This window comes from Myiozetetes cayanensis, unplaced genomic scaffold, assembly GCF_022539395.1.
Source record: "Myiozetetes cayanensis isolate MyiCay16 unplaced genomic scaffold, myiCay2020 scf10, whole genome shotgun sequence".
Classification (NCBI taxonomy): Eukaryota; Metazoa; Chordata; class Aves; order Passeriformes; family Tyrannidae; genus Myiozetetes; species Myiozetetes cayanensis.
In genome coordinates, this window is record NW_026086605.1 from 7850460 (window position 1) to 7871972 (window position 21513).

General features: G+C 40.9%; 1 protein-coding gene across 1 annotated transcript in view; it reads right to left on the reverse strand.

The window, feature by feature from the left end:
• TRUB1 (TruB pseudouridine synthase family member 1) overlaps nucleotides 1-20188 on the reverse strand; it is a 34940-nt gene extending 14752 nt beyond the window's left edge. Inside the window, 4 exon segments of the mRNA XM_050337282.1 lie at nucleotides 1342-1423; nucleotides 14970-15025; nucleotides 18275-18367; nucleotides 20032-20188. Of these exon segments, the coding sequence (XP_050193239.1) occupies nucleotides 1342-1423; nucleotides 14970-15025; nucleotides 18275-18367; nucleotides 20032-20176 (376 nt within the window). The 5' untranslated portion in view covers nucleotides 20177-20188.
• Between the last annotated feature and the right edge of the window lie 1325 nt (nucleotides 20189-21513).

Here is a 21513-nt window from a genome sequence, read left to right on the forward strand (position 1 = left end):
TGGGAACTACTGTAACAGCAGAGACAGTAAGAGAAACAGACTTGAAAACAACACTCTAAATTCTGTCTGCAGTAAACAATACAACACAAGAAAAGTAAAACCAAAGCAACAGTTTGTGTTTTTTTTTTTTTTAATAACCATGGGATTTGCATCTACTTAAAATGGTATTTCACAGCTTACATATGAGCAAGTATCTGCCACGAATACCAACTAGTGCAGAACCAAAACATTCCACCTTGAACGAACCAAGAAACTGTCCTCTCCAACCATCATGAAGCATTGGCAACTCTAACACCATGTGCATGCTCAGACCAATTCTTCAGAACCTCAGAGAGATTTTAAACTTGATCCTGAAGAAGAAGCAAATGATCCAACATCTCTGAATAACACTACCTAGTATATAATACTATTTAGAATGACCCATCATGTTAATGTGGACAAGAAACTCATGCTTGCCTGCCTCGTACAAAAATTAAAGCTGCAAAAGGAAGGAGATTGGCAGTGAGAAGCGAAATCCAGGCTACCTTTTTCATCAAGCTATTAAAAAAAGGGTAATTTACTTCATGTACCTATTACCAGGTACCACAGACAGTGTAGAGCCTGTAGAGTTGCTAAGCAACCAGCTACCTTTTTTTTTGTTTTTCTTTTTTACCCCCAGGCTGTGAAAGAACTAATGGCAAATACATTTACTGTGTCCCTGGTTAGTTCTACATTGTTTCTAAGATTCCCTGGGTACTGTGGAATGTCCACTTCAGCAACGCCACAGTCGGGATGAGTTCTGAAGCCCCAAACTCTTGCACTGTGCTCTGTGAGGCAGAAAAATTCATTTATTAAAGATGTTACGACACAGGCTGCAAGTAAGAGCGAGATTTTGGAGGTGACCATATGAGGAATGTGGTTTATGCCATTCTCATTCTGTGCTGAGCAGTCTGTGGTTAAAGGAAGATCCAAGTAGTTTATTCCTCCACTGGCCTTAAAGGGTTTTACTAAAAGAGCACTCATGGGACTATACACTGAGAGAGGAAAATGTTACTGGACACAGCACGTCATTTGTCAGCCTGTCAAAGATTTAAAATGACACAGTCCTGCCCAATTCTATTTTCTCCCTCCTAATCTAATGCCTGGTTTGCTTGTTTTCCAGCAGAAACGAACACTTGCGTTGGACATAATTGCATGAAGCTGTTTTGAATTACATGAGCACTTAAGTTGAAGATGAAATAATCCTAGTTTAATTTCACATTTAAACTTAATTCAGAGTCCCAAACATCTCTTCCGCTTTTCTATGACAGAGACCATTTATGCCTTCAAATTACATCAAGTGTACAGATAATTTATGCTTACCATAAGGTTTTTCTTCAGTTACTTTTCCTGTAGCATCTAATGTATCAGTAGCTTTGCCCAGCATTCCAATGGCAGTGTACTTCTGGGAAGGAAGAAGAGAGATGGAGAGATTAGTGAGTCGGGTCTTCAAGGTTGTTCCTTCTCTTCTTTTTCTTTTTTCCATTTTTTTTTTTTTAATAATATAAAGACTGCAATTACCATTTACTTCAAATCAGGACAATAAGGATACTACCTGAGTAGTCAATCCAGCAACTTTGGGTAAGCAGAAGTCAAGATGAAAAGACAAGGAACTAAACGAAAGTAAATCCTGTATTACATGTCCCTGCGATTTTGGTTTTAGAAACCCAAGGAAGAAGCAACATGGAATCCAATTTTTACTATAAATACATCAATACCATGAAGAAAATAATAGGGTGGTAAAATCAAAGTCTCTGTGGGGTGTCATGTGTCATTGCTGAAGCAAGGCACATAGAGTACCTTTCACAGACAATTTTTCTTTTCCTTTGCTCAGGAAAAAAAAAATGACACAAAGACCTTCACTTGTGAAAGCAAAACAATCATTTCCAAGGCAAAGCATTGCAATAGTTCTGCCATGAAATGCAGTGATATCCAATAGCCTGAAGCTGGAGTTTTGATCACCTGGAATCTGGTAAGGACCTTGTGAGCAGCACAAGGAGTGCAAGGCCACTGAGAATATCTCTGCTTGCCATGGGTTCTCTGAATATTTCTGTTTCGCAGTTTTTCCAGGTTCTTCTCTAAAAAATTCTTCAGTGTATGTGTCTGCAGTTTGCAAGAAGGAACTGACCTGTTCCCAGGTCAGTAGCTCTTGTTCTTATTGCATTTCCCTTGCCGTCCTCCTTTTCCATATTTTCACCCTAAGAAGTGCCACGCTGTGGGCAATGAGCACAATCTCCTGGAGCTGACGAGGCTGCTCAGGAACCAGTTGCTCTATGTCTTGTCACAAGGCTACCAACACCTGAAAACTCACTCTCTAACAAGAGTTTGGGTCAGGTTTGGAAACACCATGAGGGATTAAAATCTGTGGTTTGACCCGCCACCTATCCCACTCCATTTCCCTCAGCTTCCTATGTTAAATCCAGAGGCCCTCAAAATAAAGCCTCAGAGAGAAAAATCCCAGTGTTCAACACGCCTACATCCCAGTAAGGTTTCAATTAACTTTACCCCCAGCTGAGGTAATACAAATCTGAACCAAGTCACACAAGGAGGTATCTTTTAGAAACTGGTTGACCAAATTCTCCTGGAACACATCCAAACAGGCATAAGCACTAACATTTGACTCGTTGATGCAATGCATCCTTTTTCATGTACTTGCAAAGTACAAACAAGCTCAAGTAATAACAGTGTAGGCATATAAATCACACCCACAACACTGGACTACTAAGACATGCCTTGATTTTGTTCCATGTGACAACCTGCCACTTCTATGTATTTCTTCAAGCAACTGCCACAAAATGGAAGCAGCAGAAACAGTCAGACAAAAGGCAGAGGAGTGCAGACTTTAATACAAAAATAACTGTATTCTTTGCTTACTTCATGTGCGGCTTCTGGCTGGGATAGAGAAAATTCTCTTCATAGTATCCAGTATGAGACCACGCTTTGGATTTATGCTGAAAACAGTGTTGATAACACAGAGATCATTTTGTTACTGCTGAGCAGTGCCTGTACAGAGTCAAGGCTTTTTCTGCTCCTCACTCCACCAGTGAGCAGGCTGGGAGTGCACAAGGGATTGTGAGGGGACACATCCAGCACAGCTGACCCCACATGTCCACAGGGATATTCCAGACCATACGGTATCACCCTAAATATATAAAGTGGGGGAAAGATGAAGGAAAGGGGGATATTGGAGTGATTAGTGTTTGTCTTCCCAAGGCAGCACTACACGTGATAGAGCCTGGTTTTCCTGGGGATGGCTGAACACCTTCCTGCCCAAGGGAAGTGGGAAATGAATTCCCTCGTTTGCTTTGCTTGTGTGTGTGGCTTTTGCATTACTTACTGAACTGCCTTTAAGTCAACCCACGAGTTATACCCTTTCTTCTGATCCTCTCCCCCATCCCACTCAGAGGGGAGTGAGCAAACAGCTGTATGGTGTTTAGCTGCCTGTCAGGTTAAACCACATTAAACACCACATTAGGACTACTTTTTCCCTAAATATTGCAGATGTCTGGATCCCCTCATAATTCTGCAAAGGCAGGTATTTCAAAGTAAAATTACTTGAAATTTACACACTTTTGGAATGCATGAAAAAGATACAAAAGGAAGAATGGATGAAGGCTGCTCCACAACAAATATTCAAATTAACTTTCAAGTGTATTATGTGCTTTCAGGACCATAAAATTGACTGCTTTCCAAGACATTTAATGATCTAGTTCTGCACATTTAATAGCATAGCTAGAAAGAGACACTATTCAGCAATTATTCTAGAGGTTAATAAAAACATGTGAGCAGATCATCATTATAACAGCATGATGAATGATCTTACCACTTCAGTAAAACTTTAAATCTGAAAAATTGAAACCTCACACTCCATCTTCAGGCGTTTCCAAATCAAAATACTCATACTACTTCAGTTCAAATTACTTTCTTCCTCTTAATTTCAATCTTGGCTATCTTGCTTCAGGCTGTCTGTTACAATAACATGTTAGTTGACCTACCAGTAATAAAGAGATAATAACTGTATGAACAATACAATCCAAATCTCATCACTTAATCTCTGCAACAAAGGCAAAAAGGTATGCAATTTATAAAAAGAACATCTTTAAAAGTTCCCATTGCTTAGAGGAGCCTTTATAGAGTCACAAAACACTCAAGACAGCAATGCAATAATCCACAAAAAAGGCAGTAACAGGTCAGGAAATTGAGAATTACAGTTGTTTTATGATCAGTCTCTGGAGTGCCCTTGGGTATCTACAATTATATATCATAATTCTTACTAGTCTTAATAAAGTTTACTTTCCCTTTGCTAGGGTGCAGGACCTGGAGCTTGTAGAAGATAATATCAGAGTCCAGACTTCATCTATTGTTCCTCTTACTTTGTGCCAAAATTCAGCATTGACTCTCTGTAGACTCTCACTCACACTGCCCTCAGAAACATCCAATGGATTCTGAGTCACTTAAGTCTTTGGTGACCTTTTCTCACCTCTGTTGGCAATCATTTATTTCTTCCACTTTTCTAAAATACATCTAGGGGCATTCTTCCTGTACTTTCAAATTACAAATCACTGCAGGAACACAGACAGCAACTGCTCACAACCACGCTGCCTTCAACCCACTCAATCTGAAACAAAAAAAGAAGGCAGTAGGTGTTGCAGGAGTGGAAAAGCCTGGCAAGTGCAGAAAACATCCCCATATTGGCAGCTCCTCACAGAACACCCTGCCAATCAACAGCCCCTACATCCTTGCCCTCTACTCATCTCAAGAGATCAGGACCCAAATCATTTAAAGATTCAAAGCAGCACCTCAACTTCCCCATGGGATTCCACAAGGGTAGCACACTAAAAGCCAAGATCAAGCATTCCCAGCCACAACTTGCAAGCCCTGCAGCATCGGGCATTAATTCCAGCTTTTAGTGCTGGTCTGCACGGTCCCAAAGCAGAGCCCCACAACTGTACAACAGCACCCTGAGGACATACAGACCTTCCCAAAACTCTCCTGCATCAGGGGAGGGCTGTGTCTCTCAGCTGTTCAGAAAACCATTTTCTTGACATTATGGCAGCAGAAACAAAAGGCAGCAAAGTGATCAGAAGCCCTTGAGCATAAGCAGCTCCTCTACCCGCACTGGTGAAGAGACAGCCTTAAGAAGACACTTTACAGTGCCAAACCACTGCACTCTGTCAATGATAATGCACAAACTCTGTCACACAGACTGGGGGATGTGCTGGATAAAACCTCAGCAAGACCAGACAGACAGTGAAATGCCTGGGTTGTGTGCATTTGCTACCATAGCCATGACCAGGAAAACACATGCCATAAAAAAACAGCACTGGAGAAAAACCAGGATTGCAGGAGCCCATAAGAAACAAGTTACAAAAACTCTAATAAATCTCACAGATCTTGGGAAGAGGAATTCTGGTTTAGAGTCATAACCACAGGGCACAGTTAACATTCTCACAAATAATAAACCATATGTTTACAATAATTTTTCTAGTAAGAGAATAGCTATAATTTGGCTTTTTTATTTCATATTCCGAAAAATCCTAAGACTAACACAGACAGGGAAAGAACAGCCATAAAGAGAGAGAGGAGAAAGGCAAGACTTTATCAGTATACATATTTAACAGTGAAAGGAGGAAGAGGAGGAGAAGGAAAAAGAATCCCCTCCCATTCCAGGGCTGTACAGCCAGCAGAGCTTTTAGCTGCACAACCCACCCAGGGGGGGGACTCTGGGATGCTGAAGCCCCTGGGCTGACTGCCAGGCATGTCTGCCCCACTTATCAGTGCAAATGCCAGACAGACCATGGAACAGAGCTTCTCAGTTTTAACTGTTAATATATCAAGGTTTTATTTGGAAACAAGCCAGAGACTTGAAATCTTAAATTATAACATGTTTTAAAAGCTTTTTCAAACACGGAGGGGCAACGCTTTAGAAGAGCTAGACAGAAACACAAGTAATTATGAAACAAGGTCACTAGTAGCTGTCAGGAAGATTTTAAGATGGCTCCCACTACAAGAATTTCCCAGGCAAGCAAGCTCCCTGGAAGAGGCAGTTCATAAGAGTTCATCCAAGGATGACCCATTTTCTAGTCACAGCAGCAACTGAACACAGAAGTGTAAAAGGAAAATAAATAAAAAAAAAAAAGGCTACAGTCCCCTGTGCAAGAGACTCAAAGCTGGGAATGAAAAGCCATATTGGATAGAAAAAGAAAGTCGATTTATGTAAACTGATATCTGCATGTGGCTAACAAGTTTGAGGGAACATAAACAAACAGAAAGCAAGTGCTCTAGAGAACCTGACAGAAAGAATTCAGAGTGAGCACACAGCAGGCAAGCACTGATCAGAATTGATGCTCCTCTGCCAAACCCATTCTGACTGCACTCACAGCTCCGCAGACTTAGGCCACTGACATAATGAACAGGCCTTAAACTCTCAGTTTTACAGTGACATTCAGTTTGTGTTTAATGATTTCTAAAGCACAAATAACATGTTCTGGATTTAATATTTACATAACTTATTTTGCTGTTTGTATAACATAAGCAGCTACCAGTGGTTTCCAGTGTGCTAATCATCCACCAAAACTGAGAAGTACACGAGGTAGACAAATAAACTGGGAAAAAACCCAAGGGTTGCCATAGTTTCAATTATTTTCCAAAACAAAGCACTCTCAGTAAGCAGATTCCAATATATTAAAAGCACAGAGCCCTAATCTCTTAAAAGCAGGTTGCAGAGAGGGCCAAATACAGGCTGCAGGATGAGGGAGGAGTGGCATGTTTCATGATAGAGCAAATCCAAAATTATCAAACACCAAACATGTCCTCTTGATATACATAAACATTACAACTTCTCTACCATTCATTTTTTTCTCCTGAAAGAAAAAGCTGACTTTGTGCTAAGCCTGTACTAAATTTTATTTACTGCTAGACGCTGTAATTGTACTGTCATTGCTGAAGAACTCTATGATCTTTACTTGTGGACTAACAGGATTTTCTGATCTCTTATGTCAGTTTACTTATAAAGTTCTGCACAATGTTCAAACATGTGGGGTGACCAGATTTTCCATGTGAAGGACTAGAACCACCTGCAATAGGGGAACCCATAGAAGATATTTTACTTGTAGATCAGAGAAGCTTTAAGGTATCAGCTAAAAACAGCAGCAAATTTAAATTTTGGTGTCAGAGAAAGTACAGGAAAAGGGGCAGGTGGGAGAACAGCGCCAACAGTAAAAGGAATGCTACATAACCTGAGGTAGCACCAGCCCACATGTCATTTATAAACAAAATACAGGCTCACAACATCCAAGAGGGGATGCAGATTAATCTGCAAAAGTGGTTGCAAACCTTTCTGGCACTTGCTCTCTGTGGAAACCTCTCTCACTCACCAGAATGTCTCAGGTTGGCTCTTAAATTTCATCCTCAGCTGAAGCACCTGTTTCCTTATTCTGTCCTCTAGCACCCCACATCACAGATAAAACAAAATAAACAAACTCCAAATTCTACCTGGGAAACAGAGTTTTAAGGAAATACATAATTCTCTGCCCAGTAATATAAGTCCTTCCAGAGGGGCTAAGACTTGATAGCTACATACAGAAATCACAGATACAACTGAATGCATGAAAGCCTGTAGGTGAATTCAAAGGCATTACTAAAGCCAAGATGCAGCAAATTCTAAAAGGCACCTTTTAGAGCACCTCCAAATTACTAGAAATGAACACTAGGGAAAACAATGGAAAATGGCCAGTTTAAATCAGCCACCATCTTTTTTATTTTCTGGGTTTTTTTATTAAGAATGAGAAAAAAGCCTTGCCAAGTTGCAGCCTTAATTTTTTAATGAATCCAAGTAAGAATTGTACACGTAGCACAGCCATATGCACAATTATAGAAAGGTCAAGAGGGAAGAAAGTGCCACTGACCTCCTGAACGGAAGAACAGAAAAATCGCACTAGAGTACGCTCTTAAAATATTTGGCATTTTTGAGGAAAGAGCAGCACAATAGGTGCAGTCTCTTCAAGATTTTCAACAGTTTAAAAAAGAGTGTGAATATTAACAGAGCATGAAGCTGAGCTATTAATAGTTTAGGCCTCTGGGGTGAGCATAAAAGAGACTTGAGCAATACACAGCATGTTAAGCCAGTTTACTATAAGAGTAACACTGCAGTACAGTACATATCTATACCACTGAACAGCTGTTTCTTCTTCTACAACCTTGTTTTGGGGAGATCAGGCAAGGTAGGAAAGACTACATATCCAAATCAGCTTCTTCTTATAATTTGTTACAAAAAAAAAAAAAAAAAAGGTTAAAAATGTATCTTATGTTTTGCAGTAACAGGTAATTAAAGATGTTGACAGCGAGTGAGGCCATTCCTCCCAGTCAACATTTTAGCCCTTCCCGATTCCTGCATCCTCCACTGTCAGAGTTTAACACTCCCTCAGTGCATCTTGTTTTGCACAGACACCACTTCAAGTTTTGCTAACACCTTCTACACATTCTCAAAACACATCAAAACCAACCTCATTCATGCATTTTCCCAGCCTTCCCTTCACGTAGGCATTTTCCTTGTGGCAAAATCAGGAAGAGAGCCACACTTTGATAAACTGACACTGATCTCTAGTTAATATATTGAGGCATTGAGGGGACATGGAATTCACTGTAAAGTAACACCCAGAGGACAGAAACCAGTGCTAACTTTGCATACACAACAATGGGTCTCTGAACCAATCATCTCCCCTCCTCTAGAAAGAGGTCACGGAATTCCAATATAAAGTTCTGGTTCTGCAAAAACTTTCTCAGGTGCCAGTAGTGGTTAAAAAACCCCCACCAAACTGTTACAGCAGTACCTGGATGTAGCTGTTACAGGCTACAGACATTAAATAGGACAAGTTTTATTAACAGACATCTTCTCACTGTCTTATGCAAACATATGAAGAAGTATTCCTTGAATGTTTGCACAATGACATAGTAAATATCACACAACAGAAATCTCAAGACTTCTCAGTCCTATACCTATATTTAAGGAACATAATATACTTTATCTAATGCCCAAAATTATAACTAAATGGGTGAAATTAAGCAACCAGAACATGTCAGGAAGAACTCACCCAGCCAGTCTACAAGGGCTAAAACACATCCATCTGCCCGTGGGTTAACATCTCCCATAAAACAATCACGCCATCTCCCATCTGCCAATCCTATTCCTCAAGGGAAACCTACAGAACATCTTTCAAAATAAGCCTGGGAACTAAAATTCATAACTCCACTGGGTTCTGAAAAAACCATGGGCTCAACTGAGATATTGGATTCCTGGCACGCTATAACGTTACCTCACACTAACCCCTTCACATGCCACAACATATAATCTACCAGGCTCTCTCTCTCCCCTAGGAGATAACCTTATCATCTCCTCCTTTCCTTTCTACCTCCCTTGTAAGGAAACAGTAATTTCTTTGGGCTTGAACACAGGCAAAGTAATGACATTTTGTGTAGCTACAACGCCTTTTGTTTAAATGGCCAGGCCACAAACTGCACTCTTTTTTTTTTTTTTTCTTACCTCTCCCATCTCAACACAAAACAAAATTCAGTCTGACCCTTGGTTATGCTGGATGGGATACCATAAACAAAGAGATGTGAGAATGTAAGAGGGCATAAACCACAGAGTGAAAAATGAGAAGGTGCTGCAGATGAAAAATTTCCGAGGGAAAAGGCTAAAGAGCAAACAAACCACTTTTACTGGGATTTCTCCAGGACAAGTAGAGACAGTTGGATATCACAATACTGCAATTCGGAAGGAAAAGCCCAACTAAAAGCACAGATGAACACAAGCAAGATGGGATCTGCAGAATCATCCAACAAGCAATAACAGTCCCCCTCACCTTGTGCCTGGGAGCTTGGCTGATCCCTTGTGCACAAATCCTTGCTACCCCGTTCAGGAGATAAACCGCTTTCTGGACCTATTTTATTAAAGCAGGTAAAAAAAAAGTAGCCTATCTTTGTGGAACAGTCTTGGGGGTACTACCTGTACAACTGCTTGCCCTCACAGAACTGTTCATATACCACACTCACAAGCATTAATAACATTTTTTTTTCAGAAATGGTCTAAAAGATACCTACTTGACTAAACTCTAAACAAACCTAAAATATAGTTTTAAAGTCCATGGCTTCTATTTTAGATCTGAGAGAGGGCTTGCATATCCAAACACCTAGTTTTCCATATTATACCACTCAGTCTAATAAAATTATTACAACTGCCCATAAATTTTGCCCTTTCAAGACAATGTTAAAAATACCAGAATTTGAAAAAGAAAACATCCCTGTGCACTGTATGAATAATTGTGTCTTGTTTTACCAGCTCCAAAAGAAAGCACGATGAAGCTTGGCCCTAGAGAAATTTTTAAGATTAAAAGTAAGAGCACACACCATCAAGAGGATCCTTCAAAAGCAAAGTCAACTCAATTTTCTTGCACTCATAACTCAAAATATATGAACTGCAGCACAAACTGCTTTTAAAACACACAGAGAAGAAAAAAAAAAAAAGCCAAAAAACCCAACCAACCACCCAACACAGTGAGGCTCTTTAAAAAGAAAATTAGAATTTCTAAAGAAATAGCACTTACACCACCATGGTGTGCATGTCAATGTGCAAACACACAAACGCTGGCAGAAGAAGAGAGGTCTCGGAGTTCTTACAAGCCTCCTGAAAACAGACAGATAGAGGGAATAAATCTATTGCAGCTTCCACTAAGAAGGGTCCAGAGGGAGCCCCACTGAACTACTGGAGACTACAAAGTCCACATGGGGCTTTGGTGCCCAACGAGCTGTAAACAGAGTCACAAGTAAATGCTTCATTAGTTTTGCTCCTTATAGAACCACTAGATGTGCTTTTTAATGCGTTATTAATTCATTGAACTCACTGCCAGAAGATGGAAGCTAAGGACTTAATTAAAAAAAATTAATTCATGGGGAAAGCTTGCAAGCTTTATGTTTGAGAAGTTAAGGGATACAAATTAAAGCCTAATTTTTAGGACAGTAAGATAACCATGGGAGTTAAAGAAACAACATTCTTTATGGACACTTTGTTGGCATCTGATGCCATCCCTCTAGAGAAACAATTCTGCAATAGACAAACTCTAATCCCCAAATCCCACTGTAAAAAGTAACTTAGATGTCTCAGAAATTCTGATAGGGTGATTTGAACCAACTGCTGCTCAGACAAGTCCTTTCTCATACAACACCAGTGTGACTGGCAAGATTTGAGACCTAATCACAGTACTAGCACTCATTTTCTATCCAGGATTCATAAGAACTCAAATTTTAACAATTATAATAAAAAAAGTTGTCACATATCAGGTCACTGATTCATCTTCATTCTGCCTATAATCTCCTTCTTCTTCTTCTAGTTTTTATGAACACTTTCAGGTTAGGATTTATCCACTGGTCTGGGGTTTTTTGGATAGTTCCATTCTGAAAAAGCCACAATTTTTGAGATTGAATTTTCTATTTTAACTGGTCGTTGCCCAAGCCTATGCAACCAGTGTAAAGTACTCGGCAATTTCCCTCACATCACTTGAGCATTCAGACTGTATGTTGACCATAACTAGAAGTTCCATCCTCAGATAAGACCAATACACCCATGTTTTCTGCTCATTGAAAGGCAGTCATTTCAAGAACATTTTGATGGATGGCCAAGTTCTGGCTTTGTTCATACTGGTATGACTAAAATTCTCTTAGGGTGAACCCAGGCATTATCTCACTGAAAAAAAAAAAATGCAAATTAAGCACAGAACTTGAGTCGGAAAGTTTCAATTTTCCTGTTTTATCTCATCTAAAAATAAAGGCTGTACATTTTGGGAGACATCTCCTCCCTATGGAAAGTACTAGAATAATGCAGAATTTCATTGCTTTTTTTTTTACCTTGTCTGATGAGTACCTGATCATTTCTCTCCCTGTTTCTACGTAAGCAGCACATTCTGGTAGATGAGAGGTTTTAAAACATGACTACCACTTTGGAAACTGTTGCTGTAAGCTACCATTTTTAAACCCATTCTCCCCTCAAAAAACACACTTCTACACTGTGTTTGAGACAGACTAGTCATCCATAAGACTGAGTTGTTCAGAAACATTTTACCATAGCAAAAATTGGTCCACCCCCATCATACTTATCTTACTGGGGAAGCAGGAAATATTTTCTCACTCTACTGTCTTTATTTTGCCAACATAACAAAAAAAAATTCTCTCAAAACACTGCAGTGCAAAAAGTCCAAGTAAGACCAAGTCCAAATCCCAGCAAACAAGAAGAAAAAGTGATTCTCCTACGGAACATGTATTAAATGCTCTGTATTTAAATCTGAGATCAAAGAGCACTCAGCTTCTCCCTCTCACTTGGAACATTTGAAACAAAATAAAGTAAACAAACAAACAAAGCCAGATTGTACACATATTTATTTCTGGATAAATATTAAGAATTCGATGAGAGATCTGGAACACTAAGCAGGTATTGCCCTTGGCTGCACATTTCTCTTTGGTTGGAGTTAATTCATAAGGAGGTCACACCAATGAAGAACTCAGCTTACACCGAAAAAGTAACACTCCTTGCAGAATGTGTATGAGTTGCACATCAAGTGATGATGCTCAGAGCTGCCACACAGAGTCAGGAAAGTTTCACACAACGTTTGGGAAAAAAATCAGAAATAGTCCAATCTCTGGAAGAGTCACCATATGGAGTTTACTGCAGTAACATACGTTTTGGCCACTCAGCATAACTCTGCTGCCAGCAATGATAGACTGAATTGTTTCTTTACAACATACATTCCTATAAGCAAACAGTAAATCCTGTCCAGAGAGGGTCAGACAGTTCATCAGAACTTCACAGTAATAAAAGGAATAAAAGAAAAACATCACATTTCAACAAACACTTTAGCATGCAAAATGGTAAAAAAAAAAAAAAGAAAAAAGAAATAAGATTTAACTCCAAGCACATGGCACAGCATGCAAGAAGATACTCAAACCTATTTAGACACACACTGATTTATCTCTTGATACATTATGAGATGATGTTTTCAGTGTGGTCAAAAAAACAAACAGGCAGACATCTGTAGGAGATCCTTCAACTTCCTTAAGCCTCCCCATTTATTGCATGTCTAATTTATTGAAGAATAAATAGAAAATAGGAAGGCAGAGACAGGAAGAGCTCCAAATAAATGCTTGCCACTCCATGCCACCTGGCACAGATGTCAGCTACCCCACACTCTGTGTCACATCAGAGCACGCCAACAGCTGCAGTGGAAGAGCTGCTGATCTCTGTACAGATGTACCTTGATGTGCCCAGAGCCCACACCAACCCAAGGTCAGGTGAGGGCTGATGGATCTGGCTGGTGTAGCTCACTGGACTGCCCCACCTGCCCATTTTCCCTTTCCTTGCCCCTCGCTAGCAGCTCTAAAGCACTTTGAGCAATCTGGGGGCAAGGTCTGGCTGGGTAACACTGCTACTTGCTACAGGACTTACCAGTGAAGTCGTCAAGGAACACTGTGCATAATTCTGCCATCCCAGCTGCTTCCACTGGGAACATCAGCTTAAGAGACACTTCAACTGCTTTGTGTGTTTTGATTCATCATTTTTCACACAATTAGCTATGATGACTTAATTTAGCTGAAGTAACTCTATGACTCCTTTTACTTTAAAGTTCTTTGAAAGGAACTGTCAGGTGGTAACTGCTTACGTTTCCCCTGTAAATCCAGCTGCTTCCTGCATGTTACAAAACACAGATGCCTCTGCAAACTGGTCACATAAACAAAATCCAAAACCATCACAGTCAGTGCAGAGACTGATACTGACAACACTGAGTTTTGGATCAGACTCTACAGCTATGTCCTTTTATCCTGTTGCATTCTCTTCTGTCAAATTATTTGCCTTCGAGTTGAACTGAAGAGTGTCAATAAAATTCTACCTAGATATCAGTTCAGCAGCTGTAAAGAGCTTAAGTGTTCAGACCAGAAGAGAAAGGGAAAAATGACAGAATAAAATGTATTATAAAGGCTGTCAATTTACTGAGCCCACTATTGACTTGCCTTGAGAATAAGATGAAATTTAGAAGGCTTAATTGATTTCTGTGCCTGTCATTCTTACCTAGACGTGTCATGTAAAAATAATGGCTAAAACCACAGAATTTGACTTGTGAATAAGGAATCAACACTGGTAGATCGCTCTTGGGAGTACCTGCCCTTTTTTGTGTATGTAACACCTACTATCTGGAGTGCACTCACCAAAGACACAGTACAACTAATCAAAACCAGCACTGAACAAGATTTTTATCTGTCAAGGCTCTGGTCTGGATTATCTCGTGCAGCCACAGGGTTGTGCTGCCTTTGTCTTCTCACATGTGCCTATTGCTGTGTTTGTGGACCACCCGTCTGCAGCAGCTGACACATGCAAGGACAGCTACCATCACAAATGCAAAGCACTCTTAATTCCAAAAGGTGCTTCTTAAGGCCTCATGGTATTTAAGAAAGGAGAAAAGAAACAAAGACCATCTGTTACTGCAGGCTAAATAACAATTAAGTTATCTACACATAAGGAAAATTACCAAACATCGAACTGTCATACACAACTACATCCCCAAAACATCACTTTCAGTGCCTTCTTCATTATAGTTTTCCTCTTTTTTTTTTTTTTTCTTCAAATACACTAAGTAGCATAGAAATCTTCCTGCAAAATAGGAATTTGGTATTTACTAACAGCTTGTAGAAAACCAAGACAAGTGAAATTTTTTAAATAACCAATCTGGACATAAAAGTCTTGGCATCAAATTTCTGAGTAACTGCAAAAAGGAACCGAAGTACACATTTAAACTAAGTATGCAGGGCAGCTGACATATTTGTATGTTGATTCAGCTCTTCATTGGAAGGACAAAAACAAACTAACAAACAAAAACCCCTGCTAATACAAGTCATTTAGCATTCCTTACCTTGGAACCTGCCAGCATAGTTCTCAGCATTTTTGTTCCTTTTCCAATACCGACCACTGCAAAGACAGAAGAAGAAATGCTACTTGAAAACGAGCCCTGCAGCTCCCTTACTCAACACCATTCAATACCAAATATTGTGCTGCTCAGAACCACAGCCTTTCATGCTCTGTTAGCACATGAAGAGAGTCAACACTTTTGACAACATGGGACTAGTGAAAGGAAGAAAAGTCTAAAGCAGGAGATAAATAACCTTCATCTATTGTTAAAATACTTTAATTCAATCCCTAGATTTATTTTTTCTTCTAATCACTAAATAAATGAATAGTGCAATTAGCACACTCTGGTTTGATGAAGGCTATGGCTCACTAATAATGAATGTAGCCTTCACTGTTAGCAAATAGCCCTTTTAAAGGTTGATAGTGACCACGAGTAATACAGCCAAGACAGCATAATGGAATTGTTTATCAGGCTTACAGCAAGAAAATAATCAAAAGGTCCAATTGCCTCAGTCAAAAAATCTTTTATAATCAAACCTTCCTATTACTGTGCATGTACAGACCACTGCCATTCCAATCTTACACCACTATTCTAAAAAAACAGCAGTCAGCTTTTCATAAATGAAAGGGACAGAAAAAGAGCTCTAGTTTGTATTTTACTTTAAAGCTTTTTACAAGGTGCTTTTGTTTCAAATGCTTTCCTATTGATTTTTTCCACATACAGCAAATACAAAGAAAACTTTAGAAGGAAATTAATTTTGTGTACAACTCTTGGAATAGGTATCAGTTTATGTACTTTATTTAAATAAAACTACAGGAGTTAAGGGAGCTTTCTGGAAATTAGCTTTGTGTTAGCCAGGGGCCAGGACCAAAAACATCAAACTGACAATTAACTTTTTTTTTTTTTTTTTAAGAAAGCCCAAATATTTTATTTGTGCTTCAATGCTTCTTCAACTTTACACTCTGAAGCTCATTAGATTCTTTCTATTCTCAATTCTTTCTCCTCTTATTCCTGAGGGTTTTTAGTCACACATGACCTTGTGCTTGTGCTTCTGTGTACCTTCAGTTCAGCTCATTCCTGTCATTTGCCAGATAGGAAAGAGCTGCAAGAAGGCTGAGAGAAGGAGATAAGCACACAGATAAAACTTTATAACCAAGCACTTCTCTTGCAACACAATGACATCACTGACACTTCAACAGCTGAGCTGAAGTTCGCTGAAGAGCGTCAAGATATTCAATAGAATAATTTTAAAGAGACATTGAATGCTTTTGTGAACAAGACACACTTTTTCTATTAATCACCAGCAGCACATGTATTATTAAGCAGTGACACAAACTAAACTTGCTAGACTACACTGAAAGTAACAGGGTTTAACTGAATTTTTAGTTTTTATACTTCTTCATTTTTTCTTCTACTGTAGAAGCATAATTCATTACTGCCATATAAAAACAAGTCAAATGCAGTTCCCACTGTACAACAGCAAACACCAAACTGGAACCACAGCCCTAGAATGAGATATTCACTAAGACCTGACCTTGCCTTTCTCTCAAGTCGTAGATCACTGACCTCAATCTCCAAGGTCCTTCCTCATCTACATTTGCTGTCAGTAAGAAAAGAAATATAAAAGTATATTTTTGATGAAAAGCACTGCTCAGTTATTGGAGTACCCTTGGCACACCAGGCAAGAATCAACTAATTCCCATGAACACAGTTACAGACTTGCAGTACATAAAATGTGGGAAACAACAGTAGAGATTTAGAAAAGTTTCAGAAAATAAATACTTCTATTATGCTACCGTCCATGAGGAAAACAACCTTTGTGCTCCACCACCCTATCCTGAAAAGCAGCACAGATGTTCTCAATAACTTGTTTCTGTTGTGCCCTTCCCTCTCTCCTCATTACCTTACCACAAGAAATCTGGGCACATTCCCTTTCCCACTCCTCTCCAGTTTTGTCCTTTCCAATCTAGCTACCATTGATTTTTCCCCTGTATGTTTTGTATGGCAGTGGAATGAAAGATCCTAGGCCTTTTTTCAATCGATCCGTAGCATATTAAGGTGATGCCTTCTCTTGTCTTTACCAAGCACATCAAGCCCAAGTCCTTTTTGTCATGCCACAGAAGCAGGCTTTGGAGACTTCTGGGTATCAGAGAACAGCAGGAGAAGCAATTAAGAAGCACAAGCGATTTTTCTTTTCCTACGGATCAATGCTGTTGACTTTGCTCATTGAGAAGTAGCATGTTCAAAGGGAACATCTGTGTAAAACGAAAATGTCTGCTTCAGCAACACACACAGAAATCTCCTGTGAGTGGCCACACAGTACAGGAAATTGGAACAAAACAAGCTAGTGCTGGTTTGTAGCCCAACAAGGTTAGATTTTGCAGTATTCACAACTGACAGAGACAATTACCAGCCTACAGGCCTCTACCAGCAACAATCACAGCAACCAACCTCTCCTCGAAGATGAACTCTTCTGGGGAGAAATCATACATCAAAACTCAGTGCATTTACATGCTCAGAGCTGTACCTGTTGATTTTCAACAGCAAAAAGGTGTTGCTGTTATTTCTTCAAGCCAAGTAGAGCTACAAGGCCATGAGTTAAGCTGTAGTTTGCATGGTGCTTATCAATAACACCACTGGTGACAAAGTATGATGTGGGGATAATCACACCCACAGCTGAGGTTTCAAACACCAGCAGCTGATACATCCTGTTCTTTAATAAAACAAAGGAATGCAATAAATGGGTTGCCATCAAAATTAAAAGACAAAATATCTTTGGTGACTCTTCTTCATGAAGGAAGACAGGACAGGAAGCAAAAACTGTTTCTGTGTTGAGCCTCAAGGAAAGCAGCAGCTGAATTGCTCTTATACATCTTTCATTTGGCAAGTCTTACAGCCCTAAAGGCTCCCTCAAAATCCCAGGAAAGCATTACTTTGAGACAAAATACTTCAACAAACTACGTTGACTATAAATCCCCAGCTTAAGTTTAAAAAGCCATCAATTTCTGAGGTAATTTACAATTCATTACACAAGAGCCTATATTTTCTTGTAATAACCCACAAGTTATCTCAGGATTTGGGAGGGGGAGGCAGGAAGAGAGAATATAGCCTTCTTTAACAACCATGTTACATGCATATAAAAGCATATGCAGAGGAAATTTAATCCAGATCACTCTTCCACAGTAAGTTGTCCTTTCCCCAAAACCTGCCATGTGTATCCCAAAATGTTCCTCCGCCTCTGATTTCAATAGGCATGAAAATGTTTCCTGAAATCATCTTTTGACGACTGTAATTATGGTTTTCATTACCCAGAACTCCTGCTGCTGCACTGTCCAAAGTTCCTCCATGTCCAATTTTCAAAACCTGATTTCTTTTCTTCTCATTTGTTTGCACACCAGCTTCTGCAAATAGAAATTGAAAGGAAGCATTATAGGATAACCTCAGAACATAGAAAAAATAGCACGTATTTCCAGACTTCTAAAGGAAATAAAAATCAAATATTTAAACTATTAATTAGTAGTGCAGAAATTACTGTACTGCAGAAGACCAGTGATTCATTTATATCTACTCCCAACCTCAAACAACTTGCAAGTTATTTCCACTTAGGTTCTAATAAAGTCCCACATACTCTTATAAACAGACGTTTGGAAAATAGTGGTAGCAAACCTGTGAAGTTTCATTAACAAGGAGTGCAGGAACCAGCAGCTGAGTTCCCAAATCATCTATTATACCACAATTTTTATGCTACATAATCTGCACGATTCTTGATGTATTTACTGCCTTGTACTGGGACATGTTTATTTGCGTGTATGCAGCCCTAGGGAAGCTCTGCAGTGAATTGAACTTGCTCACTGCTGCTTTCAAGGTGTCCATGTCTCAACCCACCAAACTTCCTATGCAGCTGATGACTCCAGGAATTCTAAGGACTCCATTATTTACTAGTATTAAATATGACAAAATGGCCTAAAATTCCTTATTTATACCTATTATCTCTCCATTATGGCTTTCACTTCAGGGAATCAGATTTTTCCATACAAAACTGAAGTCTGTGCCTACATTATAATTCATTACATACATATAAATCACTAAGAACTCACTGGTCTGAAAGTATGCTCTCACTTCATCAGTAAGTGTCCAAAAGCCCAGATTAGAGGTTCAAGTTCCCCATAATAAACTAATTCCCTCTATTATAAAAAAGATCTAGGCCATAGTCTCTCACACCTTTGCAATGTTATTCCCTAGTATCTGACATCCAGGCTTCCCTGTACTCCGAAAAAGCAGTTTCTGCAGACTGTGTCCAGGACTTTCAAACTCCTTGGAACACTATGGTTTTTGCATGTCTGATGATATTTTTTTAGAGGTAACAGGCAGTGGGACCGCAGCAGAACACTCTGCCAGCACTGTGCAGCGGGGATGCTGCCGACACCCATTCTGCCTGGGACAGGACAGCTCTCCAAGCAAGCTGGGATCCCCTGCACTGTGCAGGGCTGGAGCTTTCTGCTGGGGCAAAAAGATGTCATCCCCACCCAAAAGGAGGGCTCACATCCTGCTGTCCCTGAGGTGCCCGCCCCCAGCAGAGAGCAGTGAATGTGCTCTCTGCTCCCTGTGCAGAGTGAGCAACACACCGAGCCTCGCTGGGACAGCCTTTCTCTGAACACCTCCAGGGACGGCGACTCCACCACCTGCCTGGGCAGCCCATTCCAATGTTTAATCACCCTTTCTGCGACGAAATCCCTCCCTAATGTCCAACCTGAACCTCCCCTGGCGCAGCAATGTATCCAGGAAGGGAAGCATTCCCCGAGCGGGCCGTGCCGTGCCTGTGAACTACCACCAAACAAACAAACGAAGGAACAAAAAACCAAAACAACAACGGCAACAAAAACCCAAACCCCAGTTCTCCTTCAGTTTTCAGAGTGTAGAGAAAGAGGGCGCAGCGGCTTGTCAGGGGCTGTGACTGCAGCATCCCCGAGGCACGCCCGCACATGGCACCCATCGCGCAGCCACGCCGGGCAGGGCCGGGCACCCCCGCGCCTGTGCCGGCCCGGCCGCCTCTCCTCGCCCTCACCTGCCAGCAGCCTCTCCTTGAGCAGGTTGAGCACGCCGGCCGAGGTGGGTCCCTTGGGCTTGTAGACGGCGAAGAGCCCGCTGAGCGAGAAGAGCCTGTCGGCCGCCGTGCCCAGCACCGCGCTGCCCGCCTCCCTGGCGGCCATGCTGCCCGCGGCCCGCCCCCCACAGCCCGGCCCGGCCCGGCCCGGCCCGAGCGCCCGCCGGGACTTGCAGTCCGGGAGGCGAGAACGGGGCGGGGAGCTGGGTTAAGGTCGCTTTAAGGAATCGCCGGCACAAGGTCTCGGAAACAAACAAACAAACAAACAAAACAAACACACGGGTTTAGTGTAAAAGCGGAAGCACGATGCGGTTCGTCGGCAAGGTTCGCGCGGCTGCTTGCTGGGTGGTTAATGGGCGCAGAGAAAAAGCAGACTGAAGTCTTAAAGTCGGCCAGTCTAAAACTGAAATCAACCCCAAAAAATATCTGTGTGGAGGATGGAGGGGTGGGTGGGGGGAAGGGTAAGGATAGGAAAGGGTAAGCATAAAGAGGAATAAGGGAGACCTCCCCCCCCCCGTTGATCACAAGGTTCTGAGTGGACCCCCTTGACAAACTGAGCCCAGGAATTCACCAACAGTTTAGCCCTAAAGGTTTAACTGCACTTAAACTTAAACCACTTGTAATCAATAGCTTAAGTTAAACAATTTTACAAAGGGTTCACATAGAATTTCTTATAAGCTCTACATTAACTCACAGGTGTAACTTACAAATCTAAAGTACTTAATCTAAGAGAGCAGCATCCTTGGTACATTGGCTATAGCATATTCACACTTGCACACACAGACTCCTGCACAAGGTGTTGAACCTGTGAAAGTGCTCATGTCAGATGCCTTTGCATCTTCTCAGCAGGTGAAGGGTTGAGCCTCGAGGAGAGGGGGTATCAACCCACGCTCCATCATCATTTGGTGATGATCCGCTACAGCAAACATAAGAGTTCACTGGCTCTGAGAGGCCCCGCTCAGAGAGAGGTACTGATCACAGCCCACTGTGGTCCAGGAAACCTCAAAGGGTCTCTCTTAGGACTGCTGTTTATAGGAACACAAAAGACTTGGCTTTAGTCTTAGTGATTTGCTGGGGAAAGGTCACTGACCAGTGTGTCATGGTACCTTTGTTGCCCAACTTGAAAGAATTGTATTAGAGAGGATAGGAGGAGGTAGTCTCAGTCTGCACCAGGAGAGGTTCAAGTCAGACATTAGGAAGAATTTCTTCACATGAAGAGTGATTAGACATTGGAATGGGGTGCCCAGAGAGGTGGTGAAGTCACCATCCCTGGAGGTGTTCTAGGAAAGATACTTAGTGCCAGGGTCTGGTTGACATGGTGGTGCTGGGTCAGAGGTTGGACTTGATCTCAGAGGTCTTTTCCAACCAAGCTGATTCTGTGACAATCTGCTGACTAATTGCTGTGTCCATTAATCTTCCTGCCTTCTTATGTGTCATGTAAGA